Raw genomic sequence first — 18557 nt, forward strand, 5'->3', positions numbered from 1 at the left:
CTGCCTGAAGAGCTTTTGGGCTGAGGCTCCCATACCCTGGAGTATGGTGGTTGTCCTGTGGCAGATTATAAGCCTGGGCCATGTTCACTAAATTCTAGAGATTCCATGCCTTGCCCCTGCTCATGCAGGAAATCTGTGGCCAGCCCTGGAGAGGAAGCCAGATCTCCTGCATGGTAGTATGGCTCCCTCAGCTCATGACCCATTGGTCCTCCTCTCTGGTATATTGTTGGCCTCCAGCGCAGACAAGTCTGCCCGAGGAATTTTCCATTGAGTTCTGCTGTTGATGAGTTTCTTTCTCACCAATAGGTGGAAACTGACAGCCCGGTTTCTCAGGTGACACAAGGAACGGTTCTGCCATCCCAAATGAGGCAGGAAAAACATCATGCAGAACAAGGAATTTTCCATAAGAAACTGTACCATAGCAACTGACAAAGACGTTGAAGCACATTACACTTTCCCTGCTTGTTGCAACCTGTGCTTTGATGCAACAGGACATCAGAAAAGTGAAGACCTTGTTTTTTTTTGTTTCTTTTGCTTACATATTTCCTTGGCCAGATTAGCAATTGCTTTAACTGGTGCTGCTTGATCATGAAGAATTTATTGCAAAATTGTGTAACCTATCCACATCCATCTCCAAAGTCTGTGCCAGAGCCTGTGTTCTGGCATGCACTGCTGTGCTATAGTTGGGGAGGGTGAGGGAACTACATCTGCAAACTTCCATGAGATCACAAGCTTTTGAAATTGTAGGATCACTAACCAAATAGGATGCAGAAATATTTCCAACAGGATAGCAGCTGTGCAATACATGCATTAAAATAAAGCTGAGTCACTAAGAAGTAGTGATAAATAAGCCAGCAGAAGTTGCTGTCTGTTTTCTAAGTGCACACCAAATAAGATTGTCTAATGTAACAGAAAAGAACCACTGTGCAGAAACAAGCGGCTGTGACATTGGTTTGGATACAGCCAAATTTCTGCTGTTCTAGGAACAGCATTTAATCAAAATGTTGTATGAAATCTCTAAGGGAAGTCTTTGAAGGACAGATGTTTGGCTTGTTCCATTGCAGCTGTACCAGGCTGTTCAAGATGAACAAATCTAAATTAACAGGGCCTAAAATGCTTAAGTGCGAAAACAGGAAGAAATCTGATTAACACTACTAATCATCTGAGGTCTGGAGATCCCCCTTCTGTTGAGCTGGAGCAGTTCAGTCATCTTCCTTTTCTTTCCAGAGTTTATACTTCACCTTGCCCATAATTAGTCTCTCCCTTGTTCCCCTTTTCAAGCCCATATTCAGTTCAGGCTTGTGTTACTCACAGGAAACAGTAAAGTCTGTGATCCTCCTCTCCACTGTATCTGCAGATACAAATTACCAGGTGGAAGCTGCATTGTGCGGCACATTTGTTATGCGTGTGCTATATTTTCATACATGTTCATTGCTTGTCTGATTAGAAGGACTATATTGCTGAGGTAAAATGTACTTCCTTTCTGTGAGACTTAATGCTACATGTTCCCCTTGAAAGCAATGGCAAGCCTGTCACTGATTTGGAGAAGTTGTGTGGGACTCCTGTAGACCTGGGCTTGAGCTAAAAACAGTTTATTGGAGCAAGTGTCATTACAGCTGTTCATAGCTATGGCTTTCAGCATGCTTCATATGTGAAAACAGTACTCTGTACAGCAGCAGCAGTAATGAAGGTTCTCTAACCACTATAGCTACTGTAACTAACTTATAACTGGGTTAATTATAAACAGAAAGACTTTCTAAAATACTCTGAATTTAAGAACAGATTTTTCTCAGTGATACGGTTTGGATGCTAAGCTAGAATAGACCTCATTAAGATGCAGCTTACCATTTTCCCTGACTTACACAACTGGCATTTATGATGAATGTTTGGCACAATATGAAGTAAAATCATTCCAGTAGCTCCTGTTCAGAAATCTTAATTGGTTTACACTTACGAAGATGTAGAAAGAAAGCAAGAGCAAGTAGTTTTTAAGTGCTGGTTGCGGTATGTTAATTCCTGAAGGCCTGTTTATTTTTACGTGAGATAGTACTTTAATGACTAACGACATGCAGACTGGAGTAAGCAAAGAATTAGGGCAGTTACAAGAGCAGCAGACATTACATATTTTCTTCCATTTGTGTTGTTGTCACTGTGTTTGTTTGTTTTGTTTTGTTTTAATTAGGGGATGCTCTGTGTTTCTTAATTGCTTTCTTCAGTAGCTTCTCTTTGTGGCTGTTAATCTAGAATGATCCACTGAATTTCCGACTTTACGTTTTGTGCGTGAGAACAGAGTTTGTTTCATGGCTTACAAGGAAACACTGAAAACAGTGAAAGGGAAACAGAGCTGTTGTAAAATCCTTTTTCTGAATGTATTTTTTTCATTCTAGTTGCTTTTATTTTTGACTGTATTTTAATGCACTTTAAGGAGGTCAGAATTAGATGTCTGTAAAAATAAAAGAAAGTATTCATTGCATTCTTCTCTAGGTTTTAAAATAAGATGGCTGTGAGGAGTTTGGACCATTGTTTTCAAAACACCAATATAAAACACACACACTTTATAGCTTTGTGACACTGCCCAAATAGAAAGAAATTCATCTTTAGAAGAAAATATTATAAGGCAGCTAGGTAAGCACTTTTTGGTCTTACTTTGTAGGTTGGGGAAACAGTGATGAAGGGATTCACTTGGAAGAACCATCTTAAAGTCGTTTGCTGAAGTCCTCATGACAAATACCTTTCCATTTCTATGTGTGTCTGTTGAGGTTTCAGAAGTAAACAATGTCGCCTCTCTGCAGTTTCTCTGTAAGGAAAAATGCAAATCAGTATGGTTATTTTTGCAGTTAGAGCCTGTTACATTTTTGGAATGTGTGGCTGAATTACCATTCTCATAAAGAAGAAAATGTTAAAAGGGAAGAATAAATGTGACAGAAGCAATGGTGAAAACAACACATTTGCCTTTAAGTTAGTTGTGATTTTTATGTAGAAAAGGGTTCTGGCCATTTGGGAGGAATACAGGAAAATTGTCAGGGGATATAGGGATGCAACAAGGAAGGCTAAGGCCCACTCAGAATTAAATCTGACGAGGGAGGTCAAGGAGAACAAGAAAGGCTTCTGTATGTCAATAGCAAAAGGAAGACGAGGGAAAATGTGGGCCTGACCCTGAATGAGGTGGGTGCCCTGGTAACGGAGGATACTGAAAAGACAGAGTTACTGAATGCCCTCTTTGCTTCAGTCTTTACTGCTAACACTGCCCCTCAGGAATCTCAGACCCTGGAAATAAGAGACTCTGGGGACAGGAAGATTTCCTTTTGGCTGAGGAGGATCTGGCCAGAGATTGTCTAGGCAAATTTGATGCATACAAATCCATGGGCCCTCATGGGATGCATCTATGAGTGCTGAGGGAGCTGGCAGAAGTGATTGCCAAGCCGCTCTCAGTCATCTTTGAATGGTGATCATGGAGAACAGGAAAGGTGCCTGAGGACTGGAGGAAAGCGAGTGTCACTCTAGTCTTCAGAAAGAACAAGAAGGAAGGCCTGGGAAACTATAGGACCGTCAGCCTCATCTCTGTCCCTGGGAAAGTGATGGAACAGCTTGTTCTGGGTGTCATCTCCAAGCAAGTGGAAGAGAAGAATGAGTATTCAACATGAATTCACCAAGGAGAAATCATACTTCACTGATTTGGTAGCCTTCTATGGTGTTGTGTCTGGATGGGTAGGTGAAGGGAGAGCAGTGGACGCTGTATACCTTGACTTCTGCAAGGCTTTTGACACTGTTTCCAATAACATCCGTGTAGGTAAGCTTAGGAAATGTGGGATAGATGAGTGGACAGTTGAGGAGAACTGAGAACTGACTGACTGGCAGAGCTTGGAGGATTATGATCAGCAGCACAGAGTCTAGCTGGAGGCCTGTAGTTAGCGGTTTTCCTGATGTGTCAGTACTGGCTGTGGTCTTGTTCAACATCTTCATCAGTGAGCTGGATGAAGGTATGGAATGCACCCTCAGCAAGTTTGCTGATGATACGAAGCTGGAGTGGCTGACACACCAGAAGGCCATTCAGCAAGACCTGGACAGACTAGAGAGCTGGGCATAGAGGAGGTTTAACAAGAGCCAGGGCAGAGTCCTACACCTAGATGGGAATAACCATATGCACCAGCACAGGATAGGGGCTGACCTGCTGGAAAGGAACTCTGCAAAGAAGGACCTGAGTGTCCTGGTAGACAACAGATTGGCCATGAGCCAGCAGTGTACCCCTGTGGCCAAGAAAGTCAATGGTATCCTGAGATGTGTTAAAAAAAACATGGCCAGCAGGGCAAGGCAGGTGATCCTCCCCCTCTACATTGTCCTAGTGAGGTAGTTCTGGGCTCCCCAGTTCAAGAAAGATAGGGAACTTGTAGAGAAGAAGGGTCACAAAGATGATTAGAGGCCTGGAGCATCTCCCTTATGAATAAAGGCTGAGGGACCTGAGACTGTTCAACCTGCAGAAGAAAAGACTGAAGGGGGATCTTATCAAGTGGATGGGGACAGGCTCTTAGTGGTGCACAACCACAGAACAAGGGGCAGCAGTCATAAACTGGAACGTAGACAGTTCCATACAAACGTGAGGAGAAACTTCTTTATTGTGAGGGTGACAGAACTCTAGAGCAAGCTGGCCAGAGAGGTTGTGGAGTTTCCTTCTCTGGAGATATTCAAAACCCACAGAGATACTTTCCTGTGCAATTTGCTGTAGGGAACCTACTTTAGTAGGTGCGTTGGACTAGATGATCTCTAGAGATCCCTCCTGATCCCTACAGTTCTGTGATGCTGTATGTGGGAAGATGTTGGAAAAACCAGCCGATAAATCTTGGAAGAGATCTGTAGTTGATTATGTTAGTTTCTGACTCTTCTCTTTAAAATTCTGACTAGAAAAGCAGATTAGAAAAACAGTAACCTGGAAACTGCTGGAGGACCATTTTATGGATGCTGGGCTACCAAAAGCCAAGCATCACAACCCCCTAAATGGCTTAACACCAAGTCCTTCTCAAGAGCAACACCTCACCCTCCTGCTGGTGGTGGTCTTGCAGGAGGCAATAGTTAGTTGTCACTGGTCATTAAGCAGTCTGTTAATCTGCCCTGGTGACATCCTAACTGTGGGGCTGAACAGTAACTTATGTTTTGTGTATCTCAGTTTTAGTTCAGTATAGGCAACACATGTATTGACAGTCAACACCCATTTCCTTAGCTGCAAGTGCCAGTTCTGAGTTACTAGAGAGAAAAATCCAGCTGTGACATTGAGAAAGAAAAATTCACTGCTGAGAATGAAAATGATGGTAATTTTTAATACTTTCTTTACTGATAAGCATGTAGGGTATTCTCCATTACAGCTGAGTAAGTGTAGCAGCCATTTGTGTTGGTTACTGCTGCTCAAAATGTTTATTGTGTACATGAATACATAAGCAACCGGTACTTAACTGCTCTGTGAGAGAACGTGAACTTCAGAAAGAACAGGGGAAGAAAACTAACATTATGTCTGCCTTCTTGCTGTGCAGACTGGTTTCTTTAAACTGTGCTGTAATATTCCGCTGTACAGTAGTTGCAACAAAACAGACTAGCTTTTTTTAAAAGCAGCAGTCACGAAGAAGCTAAGTGAGAAAATAACTTTTCTGGCCTATGCATTTTTGGTTTCTCGCAGAGGCTCCCAGGATTAACATTTGCATTCACTTCAGGATGCATGTGTTGCAGAAGATTGAACTGTAAGTACTTTCCAAGAATAAAGAGCACAAGGGGAAGGGTGATTGTGATTTATGCTGACATCTGTTAAGCATTTTTAGAAGATCACACATGTATACTAGCTATCACCATAAAATTAACTGGTACTAATCGGTCAAAGCTGCCAACTCACTGCTTATGAGTGTAACACTCTTCTTTAGGTCATGTTCATTATACTGGCATAGTATGTCAGATCCTGAATAAAGTTCATTCAGCCATTTTTGATGTCCTTCTTCTTGTTGCTCTGCTATGTGTGTGTGCTGCAATCAGTGAGAGTTCACATCTCAGCAAAGACTGAGTCTGTGTACTTTGGGAAATATGTGTCTCGGGTATCTGCCTAGTGGCCGATTCTCCAGAAACAGTGGGCTGTGGGAGGGCACCGTTTGACTGAACCTCACCTGGTATTTTCCTCTTTCTTGGAAACTGACTGGAACAAAATGTTCAAACGTGTTCCTTTTTTTCTCCCTTTTGAGGCATGGAAGTAAGGAAAAAAAACAAAAACAAAACCAGAAAGAGGCTATAACTGAGTTCATGATTGTGTGATAAATCAACCAGTAAACTTCTATGCATTTTGCTGTATTTGGGCAGCTCCTGTTCCTTAGTGACAGCTGCTTGGCTCAGAACACTGTAATTATCAGCTCAAAAACAAGATGCTTTTGGGTGCTGAAATCATAATGGTGGAGACTGAACTTGTCTTCAACGTCGTCATGGGCCACAGCTTTAACAGATCCCATTTAGTGCATGTTTGATTGTGTTGTTGCATTTTATACTAGTCTCTGACAGTTCATTAACACACTAGACCCTTTAGGAAGCTGTTGTTACCGTAAGGAAGCACAGGTCTTTGTTTTTCATTAGCTGCTGATGTATCATACAGTTGCTGTTTGGTTAATGCATCTGTGTTCACTTTCTTTCTCTAAAATAAAGTTTTTTTCATATATGGGAGGGAATTGGGGTACATGTTTGTGAAACTTTTCAAAGTCTTTATTTAAACAGAAGGAACTTGGCTGAGAAGCAGACCTGTTAACCTGTTGGGTGCAGTTAAACGGGGCACTCTCTGCTCCTACTTCATGTCCCCTGCCTCCCTCTCTTTGGTTGCTGGCTGGACAGAGGGACTACATGTCAACAAGATGACTGGTACCTGGCTGTCAGCAGCCACAAGGACATACAGAGCATGAGATTGCCTCTGGTCTGCTAACAGGGCAGTGGGTTCTGTGTCGTGCAGACTGTTTGCAAGGGACTGTGTGTAGAGCTGACTTCAGCTCCCTCAACAAACTTGTTTTGACAAAGGAGGAGTATTTCTTATTGGTCTGAAATGTAGGAAAATATAATTTTAGCTGACAGATAACAATATCCAGAACTCAAGTAAATGGAAGGAGACTTATTATACTCTTTGCTAGGCCTGTTAGATAGATCTGTTAGTTTTCATGTTACATGAAAATAACATGCAGATCCAAGAGGGGAGAAAAGAAAATACAACACATTTTTTATCTGGGAAATCCTACTGTTCCCAGTGTCATTTCACATCTTTTCTCGCTGTAACCACGAGACAGATTGGTTTTCCTACTAGGACAATTAGAACAGGCACCTATCCTACTGCTATTGAAAAATGCTTTGAAGTGTACTCAAATCCTACTGGGCTATTGTTTAGTGTAATTTGCAGAGTAGTTCCAGTAGCAGCACCACTGTTTGTTTAAGCAAAGCATAGTGCAAGAGGCATGCCACAGTCTCATTCCCATCTGTCCTAGGATTTGGGGAGATTTTCACACCCCAGAGAAGTATGAGACATCACACAGGCTGCAGAAACATCATGACTTTTACACGCACTTTACTGCCTCAGTCCATCAGAGGACAGAAAGGAAGGGCCAGGCCAGCAGAGCAGGTGATGTGTGGTCTAGGGTAGGTTTGAAAATTTAAGCATGTACTGTGTTTGTGTAGATACAAAGGAAGATTTTTTTTTTCCCAGAGAACATGCAACAAGATAAAAGTGATATTTTCTTTGCAGTTGTTGAAGTCCTAATCCTGAAAAACCGTAAGCATGTTATGTCTTGCAAATCCTCTGTGACTTCCTTTGAATGACCTGTAAGTGAGGACTTGCAGAGCTTTTTTTTGAAACTATTGCAATGTAATTATCTTCAGACTGCTTTGTGGCTGTAGTTGAGCTCTCTAACTGAGGAGTAAAAACGAGTTTTCTGGTTGTACTTTGCTTATGTATGCTTCTAGTTATAACTGCCTCTGTCATCAGTAAGGACGGAAATTCTGAAACTGTGACAGAGGCCAAGGAAATTTTGAAACTGTGACAGAGACCAAGGAGGAAAAGCCATCTGGAGATGTAAGCCGCTGTCGATGGCATACCCTAGCAAAGTGGTGTACCAGCGTGTCAATGGAAGAAAAGCAGAACAACAATAGCCTTGCCAAGGAAGGACAAAGTGCTGAACTGAAGAACTAAAGGACAACATATCTGTAAGGGACAATAACCTCCTTTCCAGGTCCATCCACCTTTTAAGATGATTCTGCTTGTCTCTCCCATTGTGTGGGGTTTTCAGGCAATATAACAGTTAGTGTTAATCCACCTGTGACCCCAGGAGGAGAAGGGTAAAATGAAGTTCTTTTCAGTGCATAGAAAAAGTCTTTCACTTTTTCCCGCTGTTTTTTTTTTCTTGATAAATAATGTGGAAATCTGATAAAAGGGCAAGCATTGTTCCTTCTCTTATTTGTTTGCCTTTCTTGATGTCATTGTGTCTTTTGTGGGTCCTCTTCAGGAATAACCCAAATTCATATTTTAAAATGCAGTTTCTCTGTGTTTGACAGCCACTTGGGATGAAATGCAGGAAAAGGGGGTGGCATACACAGAACCCTAAGCATGAATAACCAAGTGGCCTTTAAGCCTTGACTGTGTGCAATTCAGTTGATGAGTGAACCTTCCACTGAGGGGAGAGTTTACTTCAGCTAGTCCAAAGAAAGCAAAACATGCGTGTGCCTAAGATTCAGCTTTCCTCATGGAAAGCCTTACAATATCATGCAGCCTGATAGAACTCTGAAAGGTGCTGAAGCTGGACAAAAATTACTAGAAAAAAGTGTAAATAGTATTGTTTAAAAGTGATATATAACAGACTCAAGTTTTGTTGTGCTCCTGTGATATCTTCTCTATTGTTTTCCTTTCTTGCACAATTAGCTGCAACAGAGCAGACTTACCCATCTAAGATGGCAAGATCAGGTGCTGTGCTATCTTTTTGTAAAATAATTCAGCAAAAGGTGATAATTAAGTCTGCTTTTAAGTTTATCAAAGGGGATAGAATTTGGGACTGTGAGCCAAGCACATTGTTTACTCCTGCACTGGGCTGAAAGCTACCCTTGGTTTTCAGATTTCTTTCTCAGAGGCCAAAAGTAAAACCATTCTATTCTCTCTCATATTAAGACACTTAATGATTTTCTTTTCCTTTTAAAATAAGAAAAGAAAAGCAGAGAAGCATACATCAAAAATGAGGCAATCTCCTTTGAATTGCGCCTTTAAGCCCACTTAGGCAAAGCTTGAATGTGGCTCAGTCCTTGAATATATGATGTTTCTTTCAGGTCCTACTTCTCAGACTGGCGTCCTGGGATGCTTTTCAGATTATGCTGGTTTCTGAAAAAAGAGGTAGAAAAGAGTTAATGCTTTGAAGACAGTATGTTTATTAGCACTTCTCCCATGCAAACATCTATTGTACAAGATATGCTCCATGGTACTTCCCTGTGCTTTGCTGAGTACTTCTCTTCCTGTGGCTCAGAAGATCCATAAAGATTAGTGTCGTGCTGAAGGAAAGGATTTCCTGGTCTGAGCTAAGAGAAGGGTGGTGGTGGTGAGATCATTCTCTCCACCTAATTTAAACGTATAAGGCAGACAAGATTTGCCACAATAAAATAATACTAGCAGGCATTTTATGCTGCAGCTCCTGTACAGTAGTCTTTTAAGTTTTGTGATCAGTAACCTTTTGGGAGAAGTGCATTGAGACTGGCGTTTACAAATTAAGTGTATGTGCATCTGCAAAGGCAGAGTTTGGTCAGAAATGCTGCACAGTTTTCTGCTTAGAGCTGACTTGCAGTACTGTGCTGAAAAGCTGTTAGTAAGCAGGAAGCAGCATACAGAGAAAAAAACAAAATGAATAATACCTACTGCCTATTTTGAACGTACTCCGACAAATTCAGTTATTCTGACATATCCCAACTGTTTCAGCACATAACTTGTCAAATCCATATTTAATACATATTTTATCATTGAAATAAAAAAAAATAATGCCAGAATACTGAGGCTTGAAGGCCTTGCATACCTTAGTTCTTGTAAGGTAAAACTCATGCCTGGAGAAACTGTCAATTTCATTATTCTTGTTTTTCAGAAGGGTGAATTTAGCTCATAAGGCTCATGCATTTAAAATAATGATAGCATTGTCATTGTATCTTACTATTAAATAGTTTTTATTTGGTTATAAGGATGAAATTGAATATGGCAATCTATCTATCTGTGGGATGCTGAGAAGATTTTGGCCAAATAAGAAGTTTCTGTTGATGAAGAAGTCAAATAGAAACCCACAGAAGTCAGCAAACACTTGAATTTCAGCCAGTGAAGTGCCATGATAGCTACAGCAAAACGATTTTACAGTGCACAAGAGCTGTGGTGCCCCAGACCCTCTGGGAAGCACTGCTACCTGGACACCATCCGAGGAGCTGCAATGTTGTGTTACAAGGGGAAACCTAATTTCCAGTCATGACAATGGAAACTCTGGGGTTCAAAGTAGAGAGCCTGTGAGGATTTAAGTTGTAAACAAAGCCACTGAAAGGTTAAGCTACAGCAGTCACAGATTTATTGGATTTATTATCAGATGTAGCTCCTGACAGTTAGGAAATTCCTGGGGATTATGCCGTTCTAGTGAGTGCTTACAGTTTTTTTTTTTTTTCCATAAGTGCCTCCAGCTCTTCTTCCAAGGAAGACCACAGCCCATGGAATTGCCTCCTTCAGCTTTCCCATTAAATAACTCCTTAAGGCTCAGCTGTGGTCTGATGCCAGTGAAAAACTGGGAAAGTCACTGATAGCAATCCAAATTGTTTCAGAAGCCATATTTGTGCTGATAAAGAGAAAAGGTCCAAGCGTCCCTCTGACCTAGTAGTTCCTCTGTGAATTGTTCTATTTTCAATATTTTATATTCATGTTCAATTTTCAATATCCTGTACCAGCATCTCTACTTTGCTTTAGAGTACATAAGAAATAGGTTTTCTGCTGGCTTATTTTAACCTCCTTAAAGAGACGATTTGTGTCTCAAATGTAGACTATATATATGAAAACTGACTGCTTGTTCGCACTTACGAGAACTGGATATTGATCTTGCATGAGGATTTGTTGCTGCTTTATGGTAAAAATTAAACAGCAGCAGCACTACACAAAAATGTATATAGAATGATAAGTAATAAATGTTGTATGGGTTAAACACATCAAATTATCAGAAATATATTCTCAGTACTGAGCTGACTTATTTCTACATACAGGCAATTCTGACAGGCAAGTTCTTTTTTTATTTTATTTTATGAAGTTGGTGGTTGTTATTGCCATATTATTATCATGTTAGAGAGTAGATATCTCAGTGTGCCAAAATTTCTCCTCTGCCAACAGCACACAGGGCTGAAGTGATGCTGCTGCTGCAGAATCTGAAGGTCACTGGGCTAGACTTGCTGTCTGTTGTCTGTACTGATTGTGTATCTTCCTACTATATGATTCTCTCTGAAATTCCACTCTGCCTTTTATGTGAATGACAAATGCTGTACAAATTTGGTATACAATCTGAGCAATTACTCAGCCATTTACACCTGTTTTTTTTTTTTTCCTAGCAAGATCTTAGAAAGACCTGAGACGTAGAGATTCCAAGAAAAATGATGGGAGTTGATAATGAAGAAACTTTGTAAAACGTCTTTCTATGACAACTCATGTCACATCACAAATCTTTTCTGCTGCTGCCTTTTTCTCATGCAATTGTAAATATGTCTATAATATTACCTTGTCTGGTTATCTGACGTCTTGAAGATCCTTATTCTCTCCTCTAGACACCTTGTACAAGACATTTTATCAGTATGTTCCACATGTGTGCCACTAGTGAAATTTTTAACAGTATCCTGGAAATGAGTTGTAGCAGATGACAGGTGGGCGTGCAACACTATGGAATCTTCTAGTGTTGGTAGTTCAGTGAGCAGTGAGGATGAAGCCTGATTGCTGTGGCTCTTACTGTTCATTATGCAGTGAATTCCTGACGCAGCCTCTCTGTAAGTATAGAGATCTCTCCTCTGCTCAGTTGTTTTTGTAAGGTATGTGAAAATATATCTGAAACTGGCACTTGTGATACTGCAGTTGAGCAAGGTGTTCATACTGTGACACATGTTCATTCATGTATGCCACATAACATTGTAATTTTTGTGCTCTTTAGGAAACAGCCTTAAAAGGACTAGTGTGATTTTTGATGTACAAAAGGAGCTGATTTTAAGCTTGTATCATAACTCAGTGGAAAGTGATGAAAGAATGTGTCTTCCAGTTCAGATGAAAACAAAAAAAATGGAAACCTCTATATTTTTAAAGGATATTTAACATTATTCCACAGAAGAGCCATAAAAATGACTGATAAACTAGAGAAAATGCTTACCTAGAGGGGCTTCCATTTCTTTGCCTCACCAATAGCAAGAATAGTATTGTAGTGGACTGTAAAAGGGCGCTCAAGCTAGCAGAGAAAGTCTCCCAAAACTCAAGGGAGGTAGATACAAGCTGGACAAACTAAAAACTAAGAGAAAAAAGAAGGTCTGCATTTTTATTAGCAATGAAAACGATTACACATTAGGGCAAGTGAATAGCTCAGACCTCCTAACAAAGACTGGCACATCTCCTTTCAGAAGGTATTTTCCTGCCAAGAACAAGTCATTTAAATCAATAGTATGCTCCATGCTGTGCAGAAGGTCAGCTTAGGTGGTGTAATGGTCATACGTAGTTGCAAAGTGTTCAGACCTGTGCTCAGTAACCAAGGGAAAAACATTTTTACTCTGTCACGGCATTTCACTTTTTAATTATGTGCAGAATCTATTTAATAATTATATAATAATAAAAAGTGCTGCTGAGTGTCCTCCTGTCTTTGGCTGAAATCGGCCACATCCAGCTAAGTGAATTCCATGTGGTGAGGTGATTTTGAGCTGCCCGTATTGCTTGGACCCGCTCCAGAATGTGCTGTGATCCTCTCTGTTCAGCCTCACCATCAAAGGTTGGTTACCTCAGGACGGAAATCATGTGACTGCAGATAGTGTTTGCAGGATAAGGCCTCACTGCATCATTTACAATGTGATGTGCTATTTGTTAGTGTCTGAGATACTGTAAGTCCAATTGTACTTGTGGAAGTCCTCTGGGACCATGAGAAGAAAACTCTATTCTGCAGTTTTCTTTCTTGCCAGCCCATTCCCTGCAGTCATCCAGGAAAGCCTGCTGTCTCTATGGGCAGGGCTTTATAGACATTATTTAACTCCGTAGCCTCTTTTCAGCATTTACCATTGTTTAGTTTGCTTAGTATCACTTCATAGTTTAGGTTTAATTTTTCTCTTAAGTGTTTCAACTTGACTTAGCTCTTAGATTAATGTAACATATTTTTTACAGCAATCAGACAAGGTCTTTTAAACCAGGGATGACATGGTTTTTAAAGCACAAATGGCAGCTCAAGCGCAGTCACCATTTAGAGTAAAAAAGAGGAAAGTACATAACCACCCTTTGAGTATTTGTGTACCTTTGCCTGTGAGACAATGTTCTGAGACCACTTCTTTGGTAATTGAGTTATGCCACCTCTTTGGACAAATTCTGTGTTGTTTCTTCAATATAAATCCAGGATATTCTCTTGGACTTCAGTGGAAATGTTTCGCTTTATCCTGATATTAACTGAAAGCAGATTTTGACTTGCATTTTTCAGTGTATCTCCTCCTGGAATCTCCTCTTACTGATTAAAGTATCATAATGGCTGCAGCTCTGAGTGTGCTAAATGGATTTTTCCCTTAGTTTATATTTTTATCACATCATATGTGTTAGATTCATTTACATTGTTCTTGTATTTAATTTGTGCCCGTTTAGTCACATTTACTGTCAATCTTTATTTGTTCAATGACTTGGTTCAGCTCAGAAAGGTAACAGGGATTGATATAGCATGACAAGTTGTGAATATACTCTGAGCGAAGCTCTTCTGTGTCTTGCAGTGTTTTGCTTTCGTCAGTTTGGTATGGGACAGGTTGCTTATTGCTTGGTTTATGCCAGAGCATTTAGCAACTGTAGGTATACTATAGGGAGATACTTGATATGTTTCTTATTTATTTTTACACTGTTGTTTGTGGAGTCTTCCAGGAACTTGACAAAAGTCTTCTTACTGCTAGGGCAAACTTCATTGGTATTTGGTGTTCAAAGTGGGGAGGACCTGAGCAGTACCTAGAAAGTCAGATGTGGTCATTACCAAGTTTCTGGTAGCTGCAAAGAGAATGAAATGAAAGACCCACTTCCCCTTTGCAGACATAGGGCTCTGCTGCTGATTTCACTAGCGCAGAATTTCAGCTCTACTCTGCTACCGGAGTTTATGGGCTTTGTAGGCACTGTGGGGTGATGACGCTGGTAGTATGGAACTGAATGTCTTGGCTGCATGGTCTTGCACAGCCTCCCAGCTGCCACTACCTCCAGTTGAATGGGTTTAGTCTGATGGCAACAGAGCCCTCTCACAGCAGCCAGGAGCTGGGATGGCTGCCCAGGCAACTTGTGCTCCCCAAGCAAGCATAGGGGTGCTGGGGGGGAGCCACGTATTGCTTGCTGCTCTGTCACTGGGCTCCCTTCGTGCATTTTACAAGCTCTTGGGTGTCCTCTGCAGCTCAGGGTGCAGGATGTAAAAGTTCCTTGCTGTGGGACTGTGTGCCCACTCTCCAAATGCTGTCAACATTGGTGGGAACAGGATGTGCCCTTTCTTCTTGCCACTAGTATTAGCAGCACTCTATTTTCCATCCTTTAGTAATGCGCAAGGTAGTTTCTGAGTTTATAGTCACCTGGTTTGGAGCAGGCATGTGGCCAAGCAGAGTCAGGGGGTTTGCTACATATGAATATATCCCACGTTGTTGACAAGGGTCAGCCCTGGCTCTGCAGTTAAATGGTTAATGGGAGATTCGTGCCTTGGTAGAGGGTGACGTGATGCCTGTGCAGTGCTATTTACTCCACTGTATCTAGGATTTAAGTTGCAAATAGGCTGTGTCCAAGCAGGGTTGAATTTCATTGTTTGCAAAAGCAGCTAAATGCGCTTAGGTTAAATACGTCAGTAGATGCTAGCTGTTTTGTACAATTTCAGCAGCAAAAGCTGTCCACTCTGTTTAGTAGGCCAGTTAAACTGACCTTGTAGATGCTTTATGTAGGTGAAACATTGCGAACTGATGGTGCATTGTACAAAATTTGGTAGTCTTTTAAATATTAAATCTTTTAATGGAAGCTTGCATTGGAAGGAGAATGTGAAATGAGATGAACAAAAGCGCTCAAGGACTTTAATGTCTGAATCAATTGCTTCTGGGCAGCATTCCACTAATGCTCTGCCCATGACACTGACTAAAACCTTTGTCCATCTTCTGTTTCTTTTACTTCAGGGCAATATATTGTAATTTATGTATGTGAGAATGAAATTTGTATCCTAAAGTTACCGTGGTACAGCACCCAGAGAGAAAGCAGATGAGCAGCTGTGTACAGAGACTAAGTTGGATTTAGTTGAAAGAGGGCAGATTTTGCTTCCCTGAGTTAGGTTAATTCTAAAACTTTTTCTTCCAAACATTTTTTACTCTGGATGAGACAGTTCAGCTATTGCTAGAGGTACAGCACTAGAAGTGGTATGAGAAAGGTTTCTTATGGTTTCTGATTCCTTTATTTAAAAAAAAAAAAAAAAAACAAACAAAAAAGTATCACAACAGCATTGACTGTTCGGTATGCTCAACAGCAGTCTTCAAAACACAGTGATACATAAGCTTTTCACACGTGATTCTCAAAATCTTCTTATCCAGGAAATGGACTACTCTCCAAATATAAAAATATTTAAATCAGCCTTTTTTGGCAAGGCTTTAATAAATCATGCGTGGGTACACTGATTCTTTCCACTGCATGCAGTGTGTTCTACAGGCAGACCTTTCTCCAGCTATCTGTAAGCATGGGCCCTTAGCCCTACAGCTCATTTTGTATTTTGTTTTGTCTTCTCTTTGCAGTTGTTCAGCACATCAAGCGCCACAATATTGTTCTTAAAAGAGAACTGGGAGAAGGAGCCTTTGGAAAAGTCTTTCTGGCAGAATGCTACAATCTCTGTCCTGAGCAGGACAAGATCTTGGTAGCAGTGAAGGTAAAGAAGTCTAGGATTCCCATCATTAATTCATGGTTACAACTAATGCTGTTTTATTTGTAAATGATCAAATTTGCCTTTTCCATAGCCCAATGTAACTCCTCTGATATATGTGGAAGGGTTCACAAGGCTAATGGAGCGTTAGGAGAATGTGATACTTGATCTTGCTGTGGATTATAAAATAAAAGCTGAATTTCATAAGGAAAAGGAGAAGAACAGACGGTGTCACAAAAGGGCAAAATCTTTTATGATTTATTTAAAATATGATTAGTGAAAAATAATGCCTGAGCTATTAAAAATACATGGCTTACATTTGTGTGTCTAACACAATAATCTGTAGCCATCTGAGTAGATAGGTTATGTGTATAACTGTCAGTCAAAGGTGGCCTTTTTTTCATGATTATGTGTTTCCTTTAATCAGCCACTGAAATTATCTGTGGGTAATTGCTATTAATATAACTACCAGGAATGCTATTACAAAACTGTGGGTCATATTTTCATGTACTGTTAAACACTGTTTGTATGGAAATCCAGAAATCATGATATTTCAGACCTGGTGGAAGATTCTTAATTTTATATCTTCAGTCAGCCTTTCCAAAATGTAGTCCAAAGGAGGAAGACTTCCAGTATAGTCCCAGGGTTCGGACACCAAAATTGCTTTGCCATTACAAAAACTTTTAGTCCCCCTAAATGGAAAGACGAAGGGTCAGTTATCATCCTCAGCTACAGTAGCAGTGAAACTACACTCAAAAGAGTTTGCAGTCTCCCTGACAACAATCTCCTATCTCCATCTGTTGTTCTGCTGAAAGCTGAAAGAGGTGTTCAACATTTTGAGGTATCTCATTAAATGCAGGGTGAATACGTATTTAGAATTTGGATTGTGCTTAGGAATCAGAAGACAATCTTGCCTGAACAGCTACAATTAGGCAACCATGTGTACATTCTGGATGAAACCATACTGTAAAAGAAACCAAGTACATCATCTTTTCGTAAATGGAAACGACACAGGATCTGGCAATGAGAGAATATGAAAAGAAGATGGATTTGTAGAGTGTTTTCTTGCTCCATCAAAAATAGCAGGTTTTTCTGGCTTTGCCAAATTTACAAGGTTTTTGATAATTTGAATTGTTCAGTCATGTTAACTGGTGAGGAGAAATGAGGTCCTGAGGGGAGAAAATATGAGACAGAAGAAGACAAATCTAGAACTGAATGAATTTTCTATTGTATTTTTGGTGAAACTAGAGTGGAAATTTCCTCTTCTCTATCACTTTGGGGAAGTTCTTGATAGCAAAATAGTAATCTTTCCATTCACTTGCTCCCTTTGAAAGTCGTAAACAAATGGAGCCTAGCACTTCCACTGTTAAATGCTGCTCTGCACTCTCTCTGATGCACTTTCTCAGTATAATTTGAAAATAAGAGCATTCAGCCTTTAAAGGGGGAGTGTCCCCATGGGTTTAGCTGACAAATCCATCAGTTTTCTGTATTACTATTATTACTATTATTATTATTATTATTATTTTCTTTTTTGACAAAATCCATTCTTTCTAGCGTCAAAAAGGATTGCACAGGTAACCATGCAGAGCATAACCTTTCTGAACAGATTATTTTCATTTAAGGTTTCTTACATTGGCTCTTAATATTGAGACTCTGGTCACTGTCTTAAGAGGAAATTTTTTGCAAACTCTGCGATAGGATCGATCCCCACATAACTTAGAGTTTGATCTTCTGGTTTTCCCTGAGCTGATAGGGACGGAATGTTATTACATGCAGAGAACCAGGCAGAGGGCTATGTCCAGGCTCCAACATTTGGCACAGCGTTTGGCATTGAAAATGTGTAATTTTTGACCTCAGAGGAGCAGATCTTAATACCATCAGCCAAGGGTAGATTCTCCTGGCAAAGAGCAAAGGCTTTAGAGAACTTCAACCCCCTTTAGCAAAACTACAGCAAAATTGTCTCCATGAAATAGATTCCAGGAGCCCAGTGGGAGCATATGTTTGGTGATAAGGGAGGAAGTGCCAGGGGACTCTGGCAGATAGGAAGCACATCCTCACCCACGTGTGGCTGGTCCCTGCCAACGCTGCTGTTCTTGACTGCTGACTGCAATGCAACTGTATGGTTTTGTGCAAGTACACTAAAACATTGGCCTGGACATCTTCACATCTGAGCCAACATGCATCATTTTCCGCATCAGCAGGCTGGTATGTGAGACAATGATGATGCTGTAGCAAACTGCTTGGGAGTTAAGAGTTCCAGAGATATCTGGGAAGATACAAAAGCAGGCTTAGCATAAACAACCCCAAATGCCTGAGCTTCTGCTATTTGGAAAAGGAGTAACATAGCCTGCAGAACAATTTTAAATTAAAAGAGGAAAAATTCAAGTTAGATGTTAGGAGGAAATTTTTTACTCGGGAGGTAGAGAGGCACTGGCG

General features: G+C 40.6%; 1 protein-coding gene across 4 annotated transcripts in view; it reads left to right on the forward strand.

Annotated features, from left to right (window-relative positions):
- The window catches only part of NTRK2 (neurotrophic receptor tyrosine kinase 2), a 207790-nt gene that overhangs the window by 138853 nt on the left and 50380 nt on the right, over positions 1-18557 (forward strand). For 3 of the 4 annotated variants that reach the window (XM_021380843.1, XM_021380844.1, XM_021380845.1), the window contains one exon: positions 15997-16127. In XM_021380843.1, the coding sequence (XP_021236518.1) occupies positions 15997-16127 (131 nt within the window). Of the gene's footprint in view, positions 1-306; positions 2474-15996; positions 16128-18557 lie in introns of those variants that run through there. The other variant, XM_021380847.1, reaches the window with a different exon arrangement.

Source organism: Numida meleagris, chromosome Z (assembly GCF_002078875.1).
Source record: "Numida meleagris isolate 19003 breed g44 Domestic line chromosome Z, NumMel1.0, whole genome shotgun sequence".
Classification (NCBI taxonomy): Eukaryota; Metazoa; Chordata; class Aves; order Galliformes; family Numididae; genus Numida; species Numida meleagris.